Source organism: Musa acuminata, chromosome BXJ3-8 (genome assembly GCF_036884655.1).
Source record: "Musa acuminata AAA Group cultivar baxijiao chromosome BXJ3-8, Cavendish_Baxijiao_AAA, whole genome shotgun sequence".
NCBI classification, from domain to species: domain Eukaryota; kingdom Viridiplantae; phylum Streptophyta; class Magnoliopsida; order Zingiberales; family Musaceae; genus Musa; species Musa acuminata.
This window is the reverse complement of record NC_088356.1, coordinates 6158741-6173154: the sequence shown is the minus strand read 5'-3', so window position 1 is coordinate 6173154 and position 14414 is coordinate 6158741. Positions and strand designations below refer to the sequence as shown.

The 14414-nt window shown below is 36.3% G+C and overlaps 2 protein-coding genes across 11 annotated transcripts in view; both read right to left on the bottom strand.

Annotated features, from left to right (window-relative positions):
- Positions 1–11193, bottom strand: part of LOC135645759 (protein SEMI-ROLLED LEAF 2-like) — a 25443-nt gene extending 14250 nt beyond the window's left edge. The window contains exons 1-7 of one of the 8 annotated variants that reach the window (XM_065164435.1): positions 11054–11193; positions 10855–10958; positions 8454–8528; positions 6992–7107; positions 5343–5457; positions 739–867; positions 199–246 (exon numbers count right to left, since the gene is read on the bottom strand). In XM_065164435.1, coding sequence (XP_065020507.1) covers positions 199–246; positions 739–867; positions 5343–5457; positions 6992–7107; positions 8454–8528; positions 10855–10958; position 11054 — 588 coding nt within the window. In that variant the 5' untranslated portion in view covers positions 11055–11193. Of the gene's footprint in view, positions 1–198; positions 247–738; positions 868–5342; positions 5458–6991; positions 7108–7660; positions 7724–8134; positions 8350–8453; positions 8529–9558; positions 9980–10087; positions 10260–10854; positions 10980–11053 lie in introns of those variants that run through there. The other 7 variants (XM_065164434.1, XM_065164432.1, XM_065164431.1 and 4 more) reach the window with 7 other exon arrangements.
- LOC103993466 (uncharacterized) lies at positions 11129–14287 on the bottom strand. Of its 3 annotated transcripts, none has more exons than XM_065164440.1 (2): positions 13819–14287; positions 11129–11268 (listed from the first exon to the last, which is right to left on the bottom strand). In XM_065164440.1, the coding sequence occupies exon 1, from the start codon at positions 14241–14243 to the stop codon at positions 13866–13868; it is 378 nt and encodes a 125-aa protein (XP_065020512.1). In that variant the 5' UTR covers positions 14244–14287; the 3' UTR covers positions 11129–11268; positions 13819–13865. The 3 variants fall into 3 exon arrangements, with proteins under 3 accessions (XP_065020512.1, XP_065020513.1, XP_065020514.1); XM_065164441.1 differs by having other exon boundaries at positions 11169–11308; XM_065164442.1 differs by lacking the exon at positions 11129–11268 and adding an exon at positions 11664–12208.
- Positions 14288–14414: the final 127 nt, after the last annotated feature.

Genomic DNA, 14414 nt, shown 5'->3' with positions numbered 1-14414 from the left:
TAAAATAACAGAAGGATGCCAGGCACACCCCACACAATAAGTGTACATAATAATGGACCAAATGCAATGACTAAAAAAAAATAAATAACAACCTTTTAGATAAAAGTATGTCTTATATTGTAAACATGGACAAAATAATCTTATTTTGGACTTCAACACTGAGGCAGCTCTACAAGGAATGGCAAAAAGAGAACTTACGTCATCAAAGTTCATTGAGATATGCGAGTATTCACCCATGAAAAGCACCTGCACATGAAGGGAGCAAACTGATACAACTATTTTCAGAAAGATGAAACTAGTGGAGATAATAAAACAAAATACTCTAATTACTGAAGATTAACACTTCAGTATAAACAAGGAACAGAAGATGCAACTTGTCCCAATACATGATTTTAGGGAACTTAAATTTCCACTCAGTAATATAGAACAAGTCATTTAAATTTAAACAAATAACTGAAATTTCTTCATATTTTATTAACTTGATATCCAGGTAAACAACATCAATAATGGAAAATAACTACAGCAGCAAGAAATATGCATCGGAGTTCACTACCAACAGCCAGAATATGTGTTTCCATTTCTCAATCTTTATGGGCCAAATCAACATGGGTTTACAATGAGATAGTAGACTCAAACAACTAATATTATTTTGAAGTGATCTTATAAGAACCCAGATATACACAATATAGTATGAATTCCTGAAGGATAACATGCATGTGATTCATGCAAAAATAGTACCATTGAAGCAAGAGCTTGCAGTGCTGCTGAACGCACATGGAGTCCCCTATCATCTTCCCCTACCTCTTGAGCAAGTTGGCAAAGTTTTGGCATAAGGCCTTCTACATTGAACATATATGTGCTGTCCACCTGTCGTAAAATATAACATAATGGGACGATTAGTTGCATCTGATGAATGACAATTTTAAATTTTATTGCACCGAAGATAAAGACACCTACATAGTGGAGGATTATCATTTCTCAGAAAGTTCTGGAAGCTGTAGAAACAAACTTTGCAGCCCAGCAAAAACACGAGTGAGATATTTGAATTTTATGTATTTAATGTAGAACAGGTGTGAAAAAGAGGTTCTTAGAGGTAACTAGGAATGTTTTAAAGCAGGAGTGCTGACAGACCAGTCCATCCAGTGAATGGGGCGTGGTACAGGAAGTTGACAAAGTTTTGCAAGCAGGGATGAAAAAGGGAGAAGAGAGGAGAAAAATGGAGAGAAAAAGAAGAAAAGGAAGAAAAAGGGAGAAGAGAGGAGGAAAATAAGAAAAAAAAGATACTAATGTGGCATTTCAAACTTCAGAAATGATCCATGTTTTAATTAAAAAATATAAACATTCTTTTGTAAATATTCTACTGATCTACTCTCTTGTAAACTAAATTTGATTATATCAAGATTTTGATAGCTAAAAAAATTACAAAATGAATCCCATGGGTTTAATTTTCAGTTCGTGCTGACTCTGATATAATCTGCCAGAATGGCATCAACCAGGGGTTGTGTCATGCCACACCAAGGACATGACAACATTATTCCAAATTAGAGCAAAGCCCATGTTTACAGGCACCAACGCATATCATGCTGGCACATCATAGGCATGTCCTCATGCTGTGAAATTTGAAACTTTAATTTAAAAAGAAACATTATGTAGTCATTGGATTTAGACTCTGGAAGAGTGCTATTAACAATCTATTTTAGTCATGAAGCAAGATGACATAAAGAAGCTATGGAATTTTGGCTATGGAATACTATCAACAATATATACAAGTTCTGCGCAAAGAAATACACGATCATCAATAAAAGGAATAGAATGGAGAAAAGGGGAAAAAACCAGACTCCAGCACTAGGAATCACACCAACAGGTTAGCAGGGCTCACATCCTCGTCTTTACATGTTTCCCCTCAATGGCCAGTAAGGTCTTAATTTTTTTTTCTAAAGCATCTGTTACAGGATGAATCATATATTAGATGTGATGTAGGACGAGTAGCAGTAGATTTCCTTTTGATGATAGAGAGGTAGAGAGAGAAAAGAAAAGAAATAATAATACGAAGATAATAGAAAACAAAAGATAACCACTAGACTCGCTCTAGCTCAAGAAGCAAACTCCCAAGATGAAGGCCTCGTACGTCCATACATCTCACATGTGGATGATGGAATAATACCATCGGAAATATAATTGTGGCCTCGCACAACTCACACACAAGGTGAGAAAAAAACATGATCCATTAATGCATTACAATGTTTTAGCCCCTTTTTATAGGCTAGGTACAAGAAAAGAAAAAGAAAATGCAAAGGTGAAAAATTTACAATTGCATCAAATCAAGTATATGATTTGATCTTTCCTTCGAAAAAGATAATATTCTTGATTAGTATGCTTCCATCCTCGTAAAGATCAACAACAACAACAATAATAACAACAAAATCATGAGTCCCAACTATTTAAGGTCGGCTATAGAGATCTTTTGTCATCATTGAAATCTGTAAAAATCCATATGTTTAATTAAATCTTTATTTATAGTTTCTATTAAAGTTTTTTTAGGTCTTCCTCTACTTCTCCTCATACCATTAGCATTAATCATTTCCCCTCTTTTGACTATCGCATCCGAAGGCTTCCTAAGCACATGTTCATGTTATCTTAAATGATTTTCTTTCATTTGATTTTTTATCGAAGCGATACCTAGTTGTTCACAAATAATAATATTTATTTTTCTCTCTTTCCTAGTTACTCCATGCATTCATCTCAATATTCTCATTTCAGCAGCACAAACTTTTCATATATATTGTTTCTTAATTGCCCAACACTTAGATCCATAAAGCATTGTTAGTCTCATAACAATCTTATAATTTTTTCTTTTAATCTCAGAGGTATCCGATGGTCATACAATACTCCTGACGCCACTCGCCATTTTAACCATCATGTTTTTACTCTATGAATGATTTAGAATCTTATTTTTAACCATCCTTGTAGAGGTTAATCTTCACAAAATCTTCTATCAGGATTTTGAATCTTCAATCACAATCATAATTTGATTTTTCTTTATTTTCTTCTTCCTTGAGTAAACTAGGAAACTAGATCAAAATTATTCAATATATTGCCATGTGGCAACTTATGATATACAAAATAACCCCTAAATTAATCAAATTTATTTAAATAAAAGATAGATAAGATTGGTTGCTCATCAAGATGCTTTAGAAAAAAAATGGTAAGAGTCGTGTGTACTGGATTCGCCCTATCTATCAATTAAGCCATCAGTCTATCTCATAAAGAAAAATAAACAAGCCTTATTTGCAAGCTAGATGGTGGTATCATATGAAAAGAAGAAACAAAGTACACCTAAATCCTATAGGAAGATTGACAACTCTAATTAATCTTGAATGTCTGGTTAGTAGTGTTAAATATATACTTGGCCTCACTTACAAAAAAAGAAATAATGAAATGAGGTCACTACTTTAGAAAGTCCCATAAATGATCTTTTCTATATAGGCACTTCTCTTAAACAATTCTCCTAATTCAACTGTTATCATAAGAATCATTTCCATCTTGGAATCTCCAAAACAGATAAATATTAATTTGTTTCATTGTTCATCCATGTAAAACATGGAAAATACAAGCTTTCCAATAAAAAAAGTTGGACTATATGCTAAGGTCATAAAATCGATTTAATCCTTGAATCAAAATCACTTTGTCTTGGAAGCTTGCCTATATGTATATATACACACACGCATATATATAGATATATATACATATATACGTGTATATATGTACATGTATGTATCATATATATGTATATGCAATGATTGAAATTTCGTATCGAGCTTTGCTTAGTATGATACGATACGACGTATCAAGCGATACGCCTAAAATAATATAAAAAATAATTTTAGTATCGAACGGTACTAAATATATAAAAATAATATAATATATATATAATTAATATATAAAATATATATCTTTTTATATACAAAAAGATATAAAAATAAAAAATCAATATATAAATATATAAAGAAGATACAACGTACCAAGCAATCGCCTAGACGTCGTCGCCTCGCCTGCAACCTTCGACGTCAAGGAGGTGGGGAGAAGAAAGACAACATCAACATCGGAAGGTTCTCCATACGGCGGCAGCGGACGAAGGAGACCGTTCGGAGATAAAGAAGGCCGGGGTCTTCGTCACCTTCTACGCGAGCGCCTCTTTTGCTGCTCTCGCCGTCGCCTCCCCTGATCCCTGCGCCTCCAACTCCCCCTCCAAAGAGGTACGATTCTCCTCGTTATTACCTCTTGGATCGGGGTCGTCGAGGGAGGGCGGCTTCGGATCAGGATCGAGAAAGGGCATGGAAGACAAGTTCGCGCCGAGGTTCGATGGGCTCAGGTTCATCAAGACACTAGTGACGGCGCATCGGTGACTCCGCGGTACTCTTTCTCGACGCTTCTTCCTCTTTCTCGATGTTTCTCCCTCTTCTTCGAACGTCCTCTTCTTCCTCGTCTCACCTCACCATAGCCAGGCTGATACCACCCGGTAGCGGGCAGTCCGCGTGTCGGTGAGCTAGCGGACTGGTACGTATCGTTCGTATCGAGTGGTATGAAACGGTATTAAAAACCATGTGTGTGTGTGTGTGTGTGTATATATATATATATATATATATATATATATATATATATATAGCCATCAATTGATTTTGCATTCTATTTAATTTTTTATTGAATTTTTTAATAAAAAATTACCATTCCAACGAGCATATCAGTAGAGTTGAAACTTTACCATGATAATAAGTATTAGTGTATTACTAAATGCCATGGCAATCTATGCTAGAGGTGCCAACATACAACTAGATCAGGCTCCAAGTTTTGCAATACAGCTCGATCGTTCGGTACAGGCTGTATTTAGTCTAATAGCCTATCAATATGCAAACCAGGGAAAACCAGATGGTATGCCTGGTACAAGACTTGTAAAGCCAGATGGTAGCTTTTCTTTAGATTTTTTTTCTTCTGAAACTCGGTATGTATGATGCTGCTACACCCGGTATGGTAGCGATTCGAGCCCTTAGTGGTAAACTATTGGTAAACAAAATTGTGAACTTTGGTTGGCCCTATGCTTGCAAGCACAGATTGGCATAGTCACCAGCATGAAAAAAAAGTTTCCTATCCCAAAAAATGCATCAATATGCCTCTACCATGAAATAACAATGCCTGCTTCTATGGAAAAAAAAGAATACATTTATTGATGTTCTCACTAAAGTTGCATTTCTTACAAATTCATAAAACAATAGCTCTTTCACTATTTGTAAAATGTCATAATGCAGAAATTGTTCGAGGATCACCAAAATTACTGTATGAATTACCTGATTGTTAAGGAAGTCAACAAGCACAAGGCAACCAAGGATACGCATATCGTCTTGTCGTGTTTGATCAAGTAGTGTTCGCACAATGCTCAACAGGCTTGTAGCATACAATGGCCTAGGTGCATTCAAAAGTAAATGAAAAATTTAGAAGGTCAATTGAGGCCAAATTACACATACAAGGACTTCAACCTAAAACCTAAAGACATTCAAGAGTTCATGTAAATAAATTAAGCACCATATTTTACAAAAAAAACAGTGTGCATTATAGACAATGTTAAAAGAACTTGAAAATTGTTTGCATAAAAAAAAAACCTTCAACATTCATCGTCATATAAACCTGAAAAAAGTAAAGCTTCTAATGTTATAAACAACGAAAAAATATATTCTGCGTAGATAAAATCATCAAGATTATTTAACTCATCAACAAACACTGCACATGATTTCCAAACTCAAAAGGGAAGTAAGGAAATTATTATACATGCTTTTGTAAACAATGTACAGGATAGGTGTGACTTCTTTCTAATAGTATATAGACACTGAATACTGTAAATATGCAAGAGTAAGTCAATCTAGTATGTCATGTTCCTGTTTGTCAGTTGATTTCATGCTATTAAGTTCAAGCAAAAGTGTAAAACTACACCTGAGTAAATTGAAATGCACCTAATATATAACCAATGATACAAGTCTCATGAAAAACTAGCATTAAAAGAAGAGGAGTATGGAAATAAATCTAACATGCCTTGGCATATACAAATTAGTTATGAACCTTGAACCATACTAGGACTGGATAAATGGGCTGTGCCAATTGGTATGAGGCATGATCAAAGCTTCAAAACATCTCCAAAGAAACGTTTAAAAGAATTTTCAGTCAATATTTGAAAAATTAAAATGATCAAAATACTTTTAAACTTCATTCACAAGACATAATTTTGTTAATAAGTTCTAAGTTTTCCTGTGAGATCCAACACATTGTGTATGCAAGTGCTATTTTAAATTCCTAAGCATTATTGTGATAAAATAAATAAGCAAAGAATACTAACAAAAACCAAGTTCATCCCTACTGATTTTCATTATGGGGATAGGTTATTACCAGTTGACTAATGTAGTACCTTTACCAGAGCTCAATGGCATGAAAAAAATCTTGTAGCCAACCAAATAGTTGGAAACCTATGGATTGTTGTGCTTGAGGCAGGACAAAACAGGCCCAGCCATAAGTCTTGATCAACAAAACCAACATAAGTCTGTTGAAAGTATCACGGATAAATCTGGTTCAACAAAAGAGTTGCCCCAAATCTGTTGAAAGTATCACAAGTAAATTTATTCATCAAGTGATGGAATAGGTTGATAATGGTTTTGATAATTTCTTTTTCCTTATTTCACTATCTTAATGAAATAAGTTGCACTTTCCTGACTTTGCCCCAAAGGCAGATGCCAAGCAGATATAGCAACAATTTAGATGCAACCATGTCATTAGTGACAAAAGTCAAAATATTTTAGCAAGTCACAACAAGCTCAACTAGAAAGCAAGCAATAAGATGGGAAAAAGTCCAGTAACTTGCATATGCAGAATTGTAAACATTAAAGCAAAACTTTTAAACAAATTACCCTTTAGTTCCATATTCTAAAAAAAAGATGCATAATAAACTTACATCTGCTCCTTACATGAAGTTATCATTTTCCTATAAACACATGGCACAATTTTTGCCAAAGAAAATTGCCCATTTCGCAATTCCTTGTAACACCTCTGCTCCAAGTACTTTGTGATCTGAAGATATAATAAATAAGATTTGCTAAGAACAATTCTATTGTTTTATTTCATCAAAATAATAAAAACCCCAAGTCATAGATACACTTGTCATCAATTATAATCAACATCTGAAATTTAGATGTTCTAGTTGGATCTACGACTTGAGAAAGTATATATGACTTCTGGCAAGCCACCAAGGAAATGTTGCTAGTCGTTGAAAAAGAGTGAATGCAACTAAATGCTAATGTCTGATACTCAAAAGGAGATAAATCTATTCCCAAACACAAATATAATGATCTAATTCAAGAAAGAACTTGGTCGCATTTTTCTTAGAGATATTAGTAATCAAACAGCTGTCTAGCTCCGTTAGGGGACAAATCCAGTTTAATTATCTATATCTACTTCAACATAAACTTGGTGGTGCTTATTTAGATGAAAAGCTGAAAATTTAATCAATCATCAAACCCTGTAAGATAGATGTCTTGCTTTCTTAAAGGTTCTGTTCGTTCTTCTTTCTACTGCATTTGCATTTCACGTGGCTTAGCATTCCTCATCTCATGCAGCCACTTACTAAGTCTCATGTCATTTGTCGGTTCTTCTGTACATGTCCATGGAATGATAACATTGCTCGTACCTGGCAATATGTACTAGTTTGAGCTCATACAGTACACTAGTATTTGATGAATCCACCAAAACAGGGAAGTATGATACAATATTCAAGATCAACTTATCAAAACATGGTAAAAAACAGTCCAAATGATAGGTACATCACATGAAACAATATGCCCATCAAGAGGGAGAGGGCATCAATCAATTTCAGTGGATTCTCATCTCTTCGATGACAATCAACTCATATCTCCACTTCCATCCTGAAGTCTAGACATTCAATAACGGGTGGATAATAACCCTAAGAAAATTTTGTTACACTAAACTCAACAAAGTAATTTTGGAATGCCTCCATTTATGCAAGGTATACCACATGACAAGAAAAGATGGCATCTCTGTGGACCAAGAGGAAAGGGGCCTCCGCAAAAGAGGGTTGTACCATGAGGGAAGCAAGGAGGTCAACTTGCTTCAAATGTACAACATGGATTCTGGCAATGCAAGAGAATTTGACCCTCATGTCCATCCGAATGAATCAGTCTTTCCCCAGAGGTAAATTTTTGCCACATAAAAGTTTTAGAATCTAAGGTAACATTGTCTGCTTTGGGTTCTCATAATGCTGACACTTAAAATTCATTCAGTAGCACTACATGTTTTCTGCATTAAGAAAAACCATATTATGTTTAGAAACATCCAGGTCGAAAAATTCAATGAGCTGATTTAATACATGCAGCAAAAACTATAATGAAGATGGGATGTACCTTTGGTATGCGCACCGGATTTCTTGAAGCATATTCACAAAGCTTGCCAATCATTCTGTCATTCGGTTCTCCATCCTGTAATTTCACAAACAAACTTCTGTTAGCAAACAAAATCCTCAAAAATATGAAAAAATGATGCCTATTCCACCTACTCAGAGAAAGAAAAAAATAACATTCTAAGCAAATGAAAGCAAATTGTTTTTATGGTGGTAATGTATCAACAATACAGGTGAGACACAAAGAAAACTTCTTTTGTAACAGGAAAGAGCTTTAGTAGCACTATCTAGCAGAAAAAATTACAAATTACAAAAATTCAATACAAGGTTATAGTTGAAAGTTGGAACATGGATCAAGGATACTTCAAATTGAAAGTTGTATTAACCTCCTTTTTTGTGGGATGGAAGATAGAGTCGAATGTCCCAGAAAGCGGACTGTATCATGGAATATCCAGCTATAAGTTATTTATATTCTTGAAAATACTGTGCATCGATCTTCTCCAGACCTGCAATGGCAGGTACCTCTCATATACTTGGCCACCTCTTGATTTCAAAAAAGATAATTTGACCGGAGCCATTGGTTAGCCAAGTAACTGCTCAGAAAGGATGACTCGGCCTGTTATGGATGCAAGAAATGCAACAATGCAACAATCCAATGTCATATTTTATGAATAAGAAGAATGCACTTCACGGCATCATTCCATATCTTGTGAGATGAAAAGGTTGGTACATGCATACTTGTCAGAATAAGTCCTTTCTGTAGTTAATTGTGACACAGGATGAAATTGTGCTTAATAGGCTTGGTCGGCCATCAATAAGGAGTTAGCAGAAAAATGTTGTAAGCAATCTAGATGAATTTGATCCTATGGTTCGAGAATAAATTTACTCCTGGCAAGTATTATTAGCTCATTCCACGTGGACACAAATAACCAAGTTCCCGACATCACATTTCAGAGACCTTGAAGCCCAGAAGTAGGATTAAGTATGAGCAAACAAAAAATTATTTGACACAGTGAGGCACATCCACAATAGTTTTGAAACGAAGCTTCAACACCAGAAGCCATGAAGGAAAGAACTATACAAGTTTCCTGATTACTGAGAAAACTAACCGGAGAGCGAGGAAAGGCATCCGTGAGGAGTTTCTTGTAGCGTTTAACGGGTTGCCGCGAACGTGTCCGCAAAGAAGGGCAGAAGCAACAGAGGTAGCCGCATGCCGGCAGCACCCGCCTCGACATAACCCCCATTTTCGTCCTCCAAGCAAAATCTACAAACTTGTGTCAAGAAATGGGACAAAATAGCAAAACTTCTTTCGGAAATCTTGCCAGCCAGGGGCTCCTCGATTCAACTTTAGGATTCCCCCAAGAATCTAACCCAATGCCAACGGAACCCCTCTTCAGCACAAGACCGCATTAACCTAAACAGCATTGGAGCTAGAACTAAACCAGATGAATCCTCAGTGTAGTTTAAGAAACCCCGTAGTAGACAATCCTTATTTGATCGGATCCATTTCCCCTAAAAATGGCGATCATCCTGCGACACAAATTAAGACCCCTCAATCTGAGATAAAGGAAGAATAACGCAATATTCTCGGTGAATTCTTTCCAAAAACCGATTCTTTCACGACAAAAGAGACCGAACCGAGATCAAAAGGAGAGATCGAAAAAAAATGAGCTCGATTTGACGACTCCAAAGCGGGGCAGACGCTTGAGATCCCCCCCTCGACGCTTCTCTCTATTTGATGCCTAATTGGAGGTATTATTTGCTCCATCTACATGAGTGTAATCGAAAGCAGAATGGCCGAGCCGTTAAAATTAGGTTAAATCGGAAGTTTGAGACAAATATAATATGATGTCAGATGGCTAATAAAGGCCAATAAAATCACCATTTTTTTTTTTTGACAGAGTGACGAGGAAGAAAAGTCTGGAGTTGGAATTCTTTATCTAATTATTTTACTTATTTGTTTCTTATTTTATTATTTTGTAATTGTAGGTTTTTAAATCATTTTAGCATCACTCTTAATATTCCAATTCAAAATTTTATTTTAGTTTAATTAATAATAAATTTCCCTATCCTTATCCGTAAGATTTTCAAAGCTAAATTATCAATAATTTTTTAAAAGACTATATGTTAATTTTAAAAGAAAATCACTAGTTTATAGAATGATTTGAAAAGAAATTATCATGTATTATGTCATACAATGATTTTAATTTCTTCGTACATATACAAATATATCTATCTGATATATTGGTAGCATCGATACTGTTCGATACATATCATACCGACAACTAATTGATATATTGGTATGATATGATATTTAAAACATAATCAAGATGTAGTAAATTTATAAAAATATAAAAAAGATTATTATCCTATATAAGATTTATCTCATAGGTATCTCTTGGTACCTTGTAATTGTTTGGCTTGTTGCAGATCCATTGATGATTCTTGTTTGTCATGACACCATGGGTCAGTGGAGGACTATGCAGGCTGTCTTCATCAGCCAACATCACTGTCATCGAGGGACATATTTCTGCCATGAACACCCCATGTTTTATCTTGAATAGTGATTAGAGGTGCTAAAACAAGAGTTTTGAGAGAGATTACTTTTTTTGTCCTGGAATTTCCTGAGCTTGCAGAAAGGTTGCACTGCATGTTCTCAGTGGGCACAAAAATCCAATTCTTGAAGCCTTTACAGCCATCAGCCTCGGCAGTGACAGAATCCATGGTAGGCCAGGATGCTCCTCCTCAAAAGACACAAGTCATCTGTCACTTGGCTTCCTTGGCTTCTTGCATTCCCTGTACTCAGCTGGCCTTGTCACCTAAATCAAAGACCAAGATGTATCATGGCTTGTGATTCACCTGTCAATCAAGTTCTTTAGCTTCAAGACAGAGGAGCACTTAGAAGAGCAGTTGCGTTTAAATGTTTGCTAAAGTTGAAGTTATTATTAACAATTACGAGCTCCATGCATCTTTTATGATCACTTGCATTGGTTGAGAGTCTGCCGTATGATTGGATGGAAAAAGAAGTATAAGAAAAACCAAGAATTTTGACTCAGAATACTTATTAGTCAACGTAGTTGACTTGCTCATGAGAATATGGCGTAGTACCCTGTGCTTATGAGGGCCAGCAGATCATGCGCATTAGGCGTGGCGTTTGAATGATGAAAATATAAATCCAAATATCAGAAGAACAGTTGCAGAAGAACAGTTATCATTGTAAATCCAAATATCAGGTTTACTTTCATATATATACACATATAAAATTAGGTTCAACATTGCATAGGATTAGAAAAGTTCAGACATTGCTACTCTAGCCTGCACTTGAGTTCATAGCCAATTTGACATTTCCTATTGTAATAGCTTTCTCCAGGTTTTGAGCCACATCAATGTGTTCCTTGTATATGGTGCTGTGATATATTGGTTATTCTTGTCGAAGCTCATGCAGATGGTTAGTGATAGGTTGAGTTCTGCTTTCTCCTGGTTGCAATGTTTTCTACTGTAATAGCTCATCTTTTCCTTCTCACAAACCACCAAGCCATTGTGTCTCATGAAAACTCTTTGCAGGATAATTCACTCAAAATTATTCTTCTTGTTTTTCTTCTCTTGATGAGGTAAAAATTAGCCTCCTGATCAAAAGCCTATTCTATAAGCAAGTCACAGCAGAAAGTTTGATATGGTTCTGAACCCAAGTCCTTCAATCAGGTTGAAGCAGCATCTTCAGCATGCATGAAATGGGATATTGTGATCCTGGCCACAAATCTGTGTATACAATAAACTCACTTTTGGACATTCACAGGGCAGCAGAATGGTCATCCTCAAATGAAACTTAAAAGTTGCAAAAAGAGAAAAGCCTTAGCAATGATCATCAATTGGACCTCACCAAAATTTAAAGCAACTTAATCTTTCTTCTAAAGAAAGAACATGTCCAGAGTAGTTAATTTAGCCAGCACAGTCCATCAACATCCATATTGTTCTCAAATCTTCAGTTGCAATTTAAGATTTGTTAGTCCTCTACATTTAAGTAATTGAACTACATAGCTTTATCGGTGAGGGCTTGTCTATGATGCATACTCTGGTTCGGCAGTCTAGAAGGCAATTTGAAATCTTCGGTTATCAATAGAATTCAGAAGTTTTTAGCATACTTCTTATTTATTTTCTTGAATTTTTAGCACACAATGTGCACAATGTCCAGTGTTTGGCCAGATTCTGAAACTTGGCAGAAATAAAACTTAATGTTGCTTTTGAATTTTTCTACACCTAGCCTTCTGATGATAAGATTTTGGCTGCTATAGTGAGAGCTTTTATCGCTAAATCATGGTTTCTACATGATCATTGTTACTACCTATCTTGCAATCTTCATGCTCAACCTTTTTCTGTGATGTAAAACAACCATTCTAACGAATCAACAATTCTCTACTACTGTTTGTTCTAAGGGGCAATTCCAGCAGAGAGTCTGTCTAGATTAACTAAATACTGTTCCTGAAAAATGTATTGGTCCTTTTAGATCTAATCCAGAGTTTGCAGGTGCCGGTTATATTTTCAAGCAGGCTAATAAGGATGTTTCTCTTGGAAGGTCTATAAACCAATTGATGTAGAATGTTGGGTTACAAGGGAGGCCTCGCAGAACAGGATTCCATAGTATCTGGGTTTGTTCTGATACACCTCAAAAAGTTATAAAGGGTTCAAATGAAGGATTATCAAGTTCTGATCTTTGTTGAAGTTACATTGTAAGGAAAGAAAATGAAATGGATCATTTCTTGGAAGATTTTGTTACATGCAATCATTTTCTTTAAGTTTTCTTTTACAAGAGAGTTATTTGTAAGTTGAAATAATAATAAATAAATACTTTATAACCAATGATTTAGGTCAAACGAAATTGACAGGCCACTTAGCCCATCAGCTCCGGTCGTGACAGTTTGAACTTTGAAATCCCTATTGGTTATATCAAATGGAAACTAACACAATAAGCTAAGCATGTGCAACTATATATAAAATTCCAAAATCAACCATGCTCATCTCTTATAATTGTTCTCAGAGTTTATTTCAAATGTTAGGAAAATTTACAGAAGCAAAAGACAGGTAACTACATTCAAATATATCTTGTTCTAGATTTTGGACCTTAAAATTCCTGTTGATTCAATCAGATAGAAATCAAGAAAATAAGCATGCACACAACTGTATGTGAAATGCCGAAATCAACCAGGCTCATCTGATAAGAGGGCACCAATATACATATATATTATTCTCAGAGGAAGTAAGTAAAGTAACTATATTAAAATTTGTCTTGTTCTAAAGGTCGCACCTTGAATCGCTGTTGATTATATCAAATGAAATCAACAAAATTAGACATTGTGTTTAACAGAAATCACCGTGAATTGAGGAAGGAACGAGAGTAGGGTCGGAGATCGGACGCCATTTAGGGCCAATGGAGTTTATCGGAGCCGGCGACGCAGATGCCGGCGCGCTCGACGGAGTCGAAGAGGGAGGCAGCGGGGCGTCGCAGGTGCGGCGCGCGGGAGAACTCAAGTGGGTCGATCTCGATGTTGGACACGCCGATCTCGCGGAGGCGGATACCCAGCTTCTCGCCGACCCGGGCGGCGACGCGGGCATCCCATAAGAGCCGAGTCGGGGCGAACCGGTTGATCCGGGCGCGGTTCAGGGTCAAGAACTCGGGCTCGTCGGAGGATGCCATGGCGACGATCGTCGACGACTGGGGGGCGATGACCTCCGCCGTTATCTTGCGGCAGCTCATCACCAGCCTCAGCAGGTGCAGCGGCGGCGGCGGCGTCGCCATGAGATGGTCCCGAAGCAATGAAGGGATCTAATGGAGGCGAAAGCTTGGGTCTCCATTCGCATTAGATGGTAGATACATTCGGATCCAACTAGTTCCAGATCCGAAATCGTGGTTGATCATCCAAAATGGAACAATGGATCATCTAATCTATTGGATTTCGGATCTTTTGGA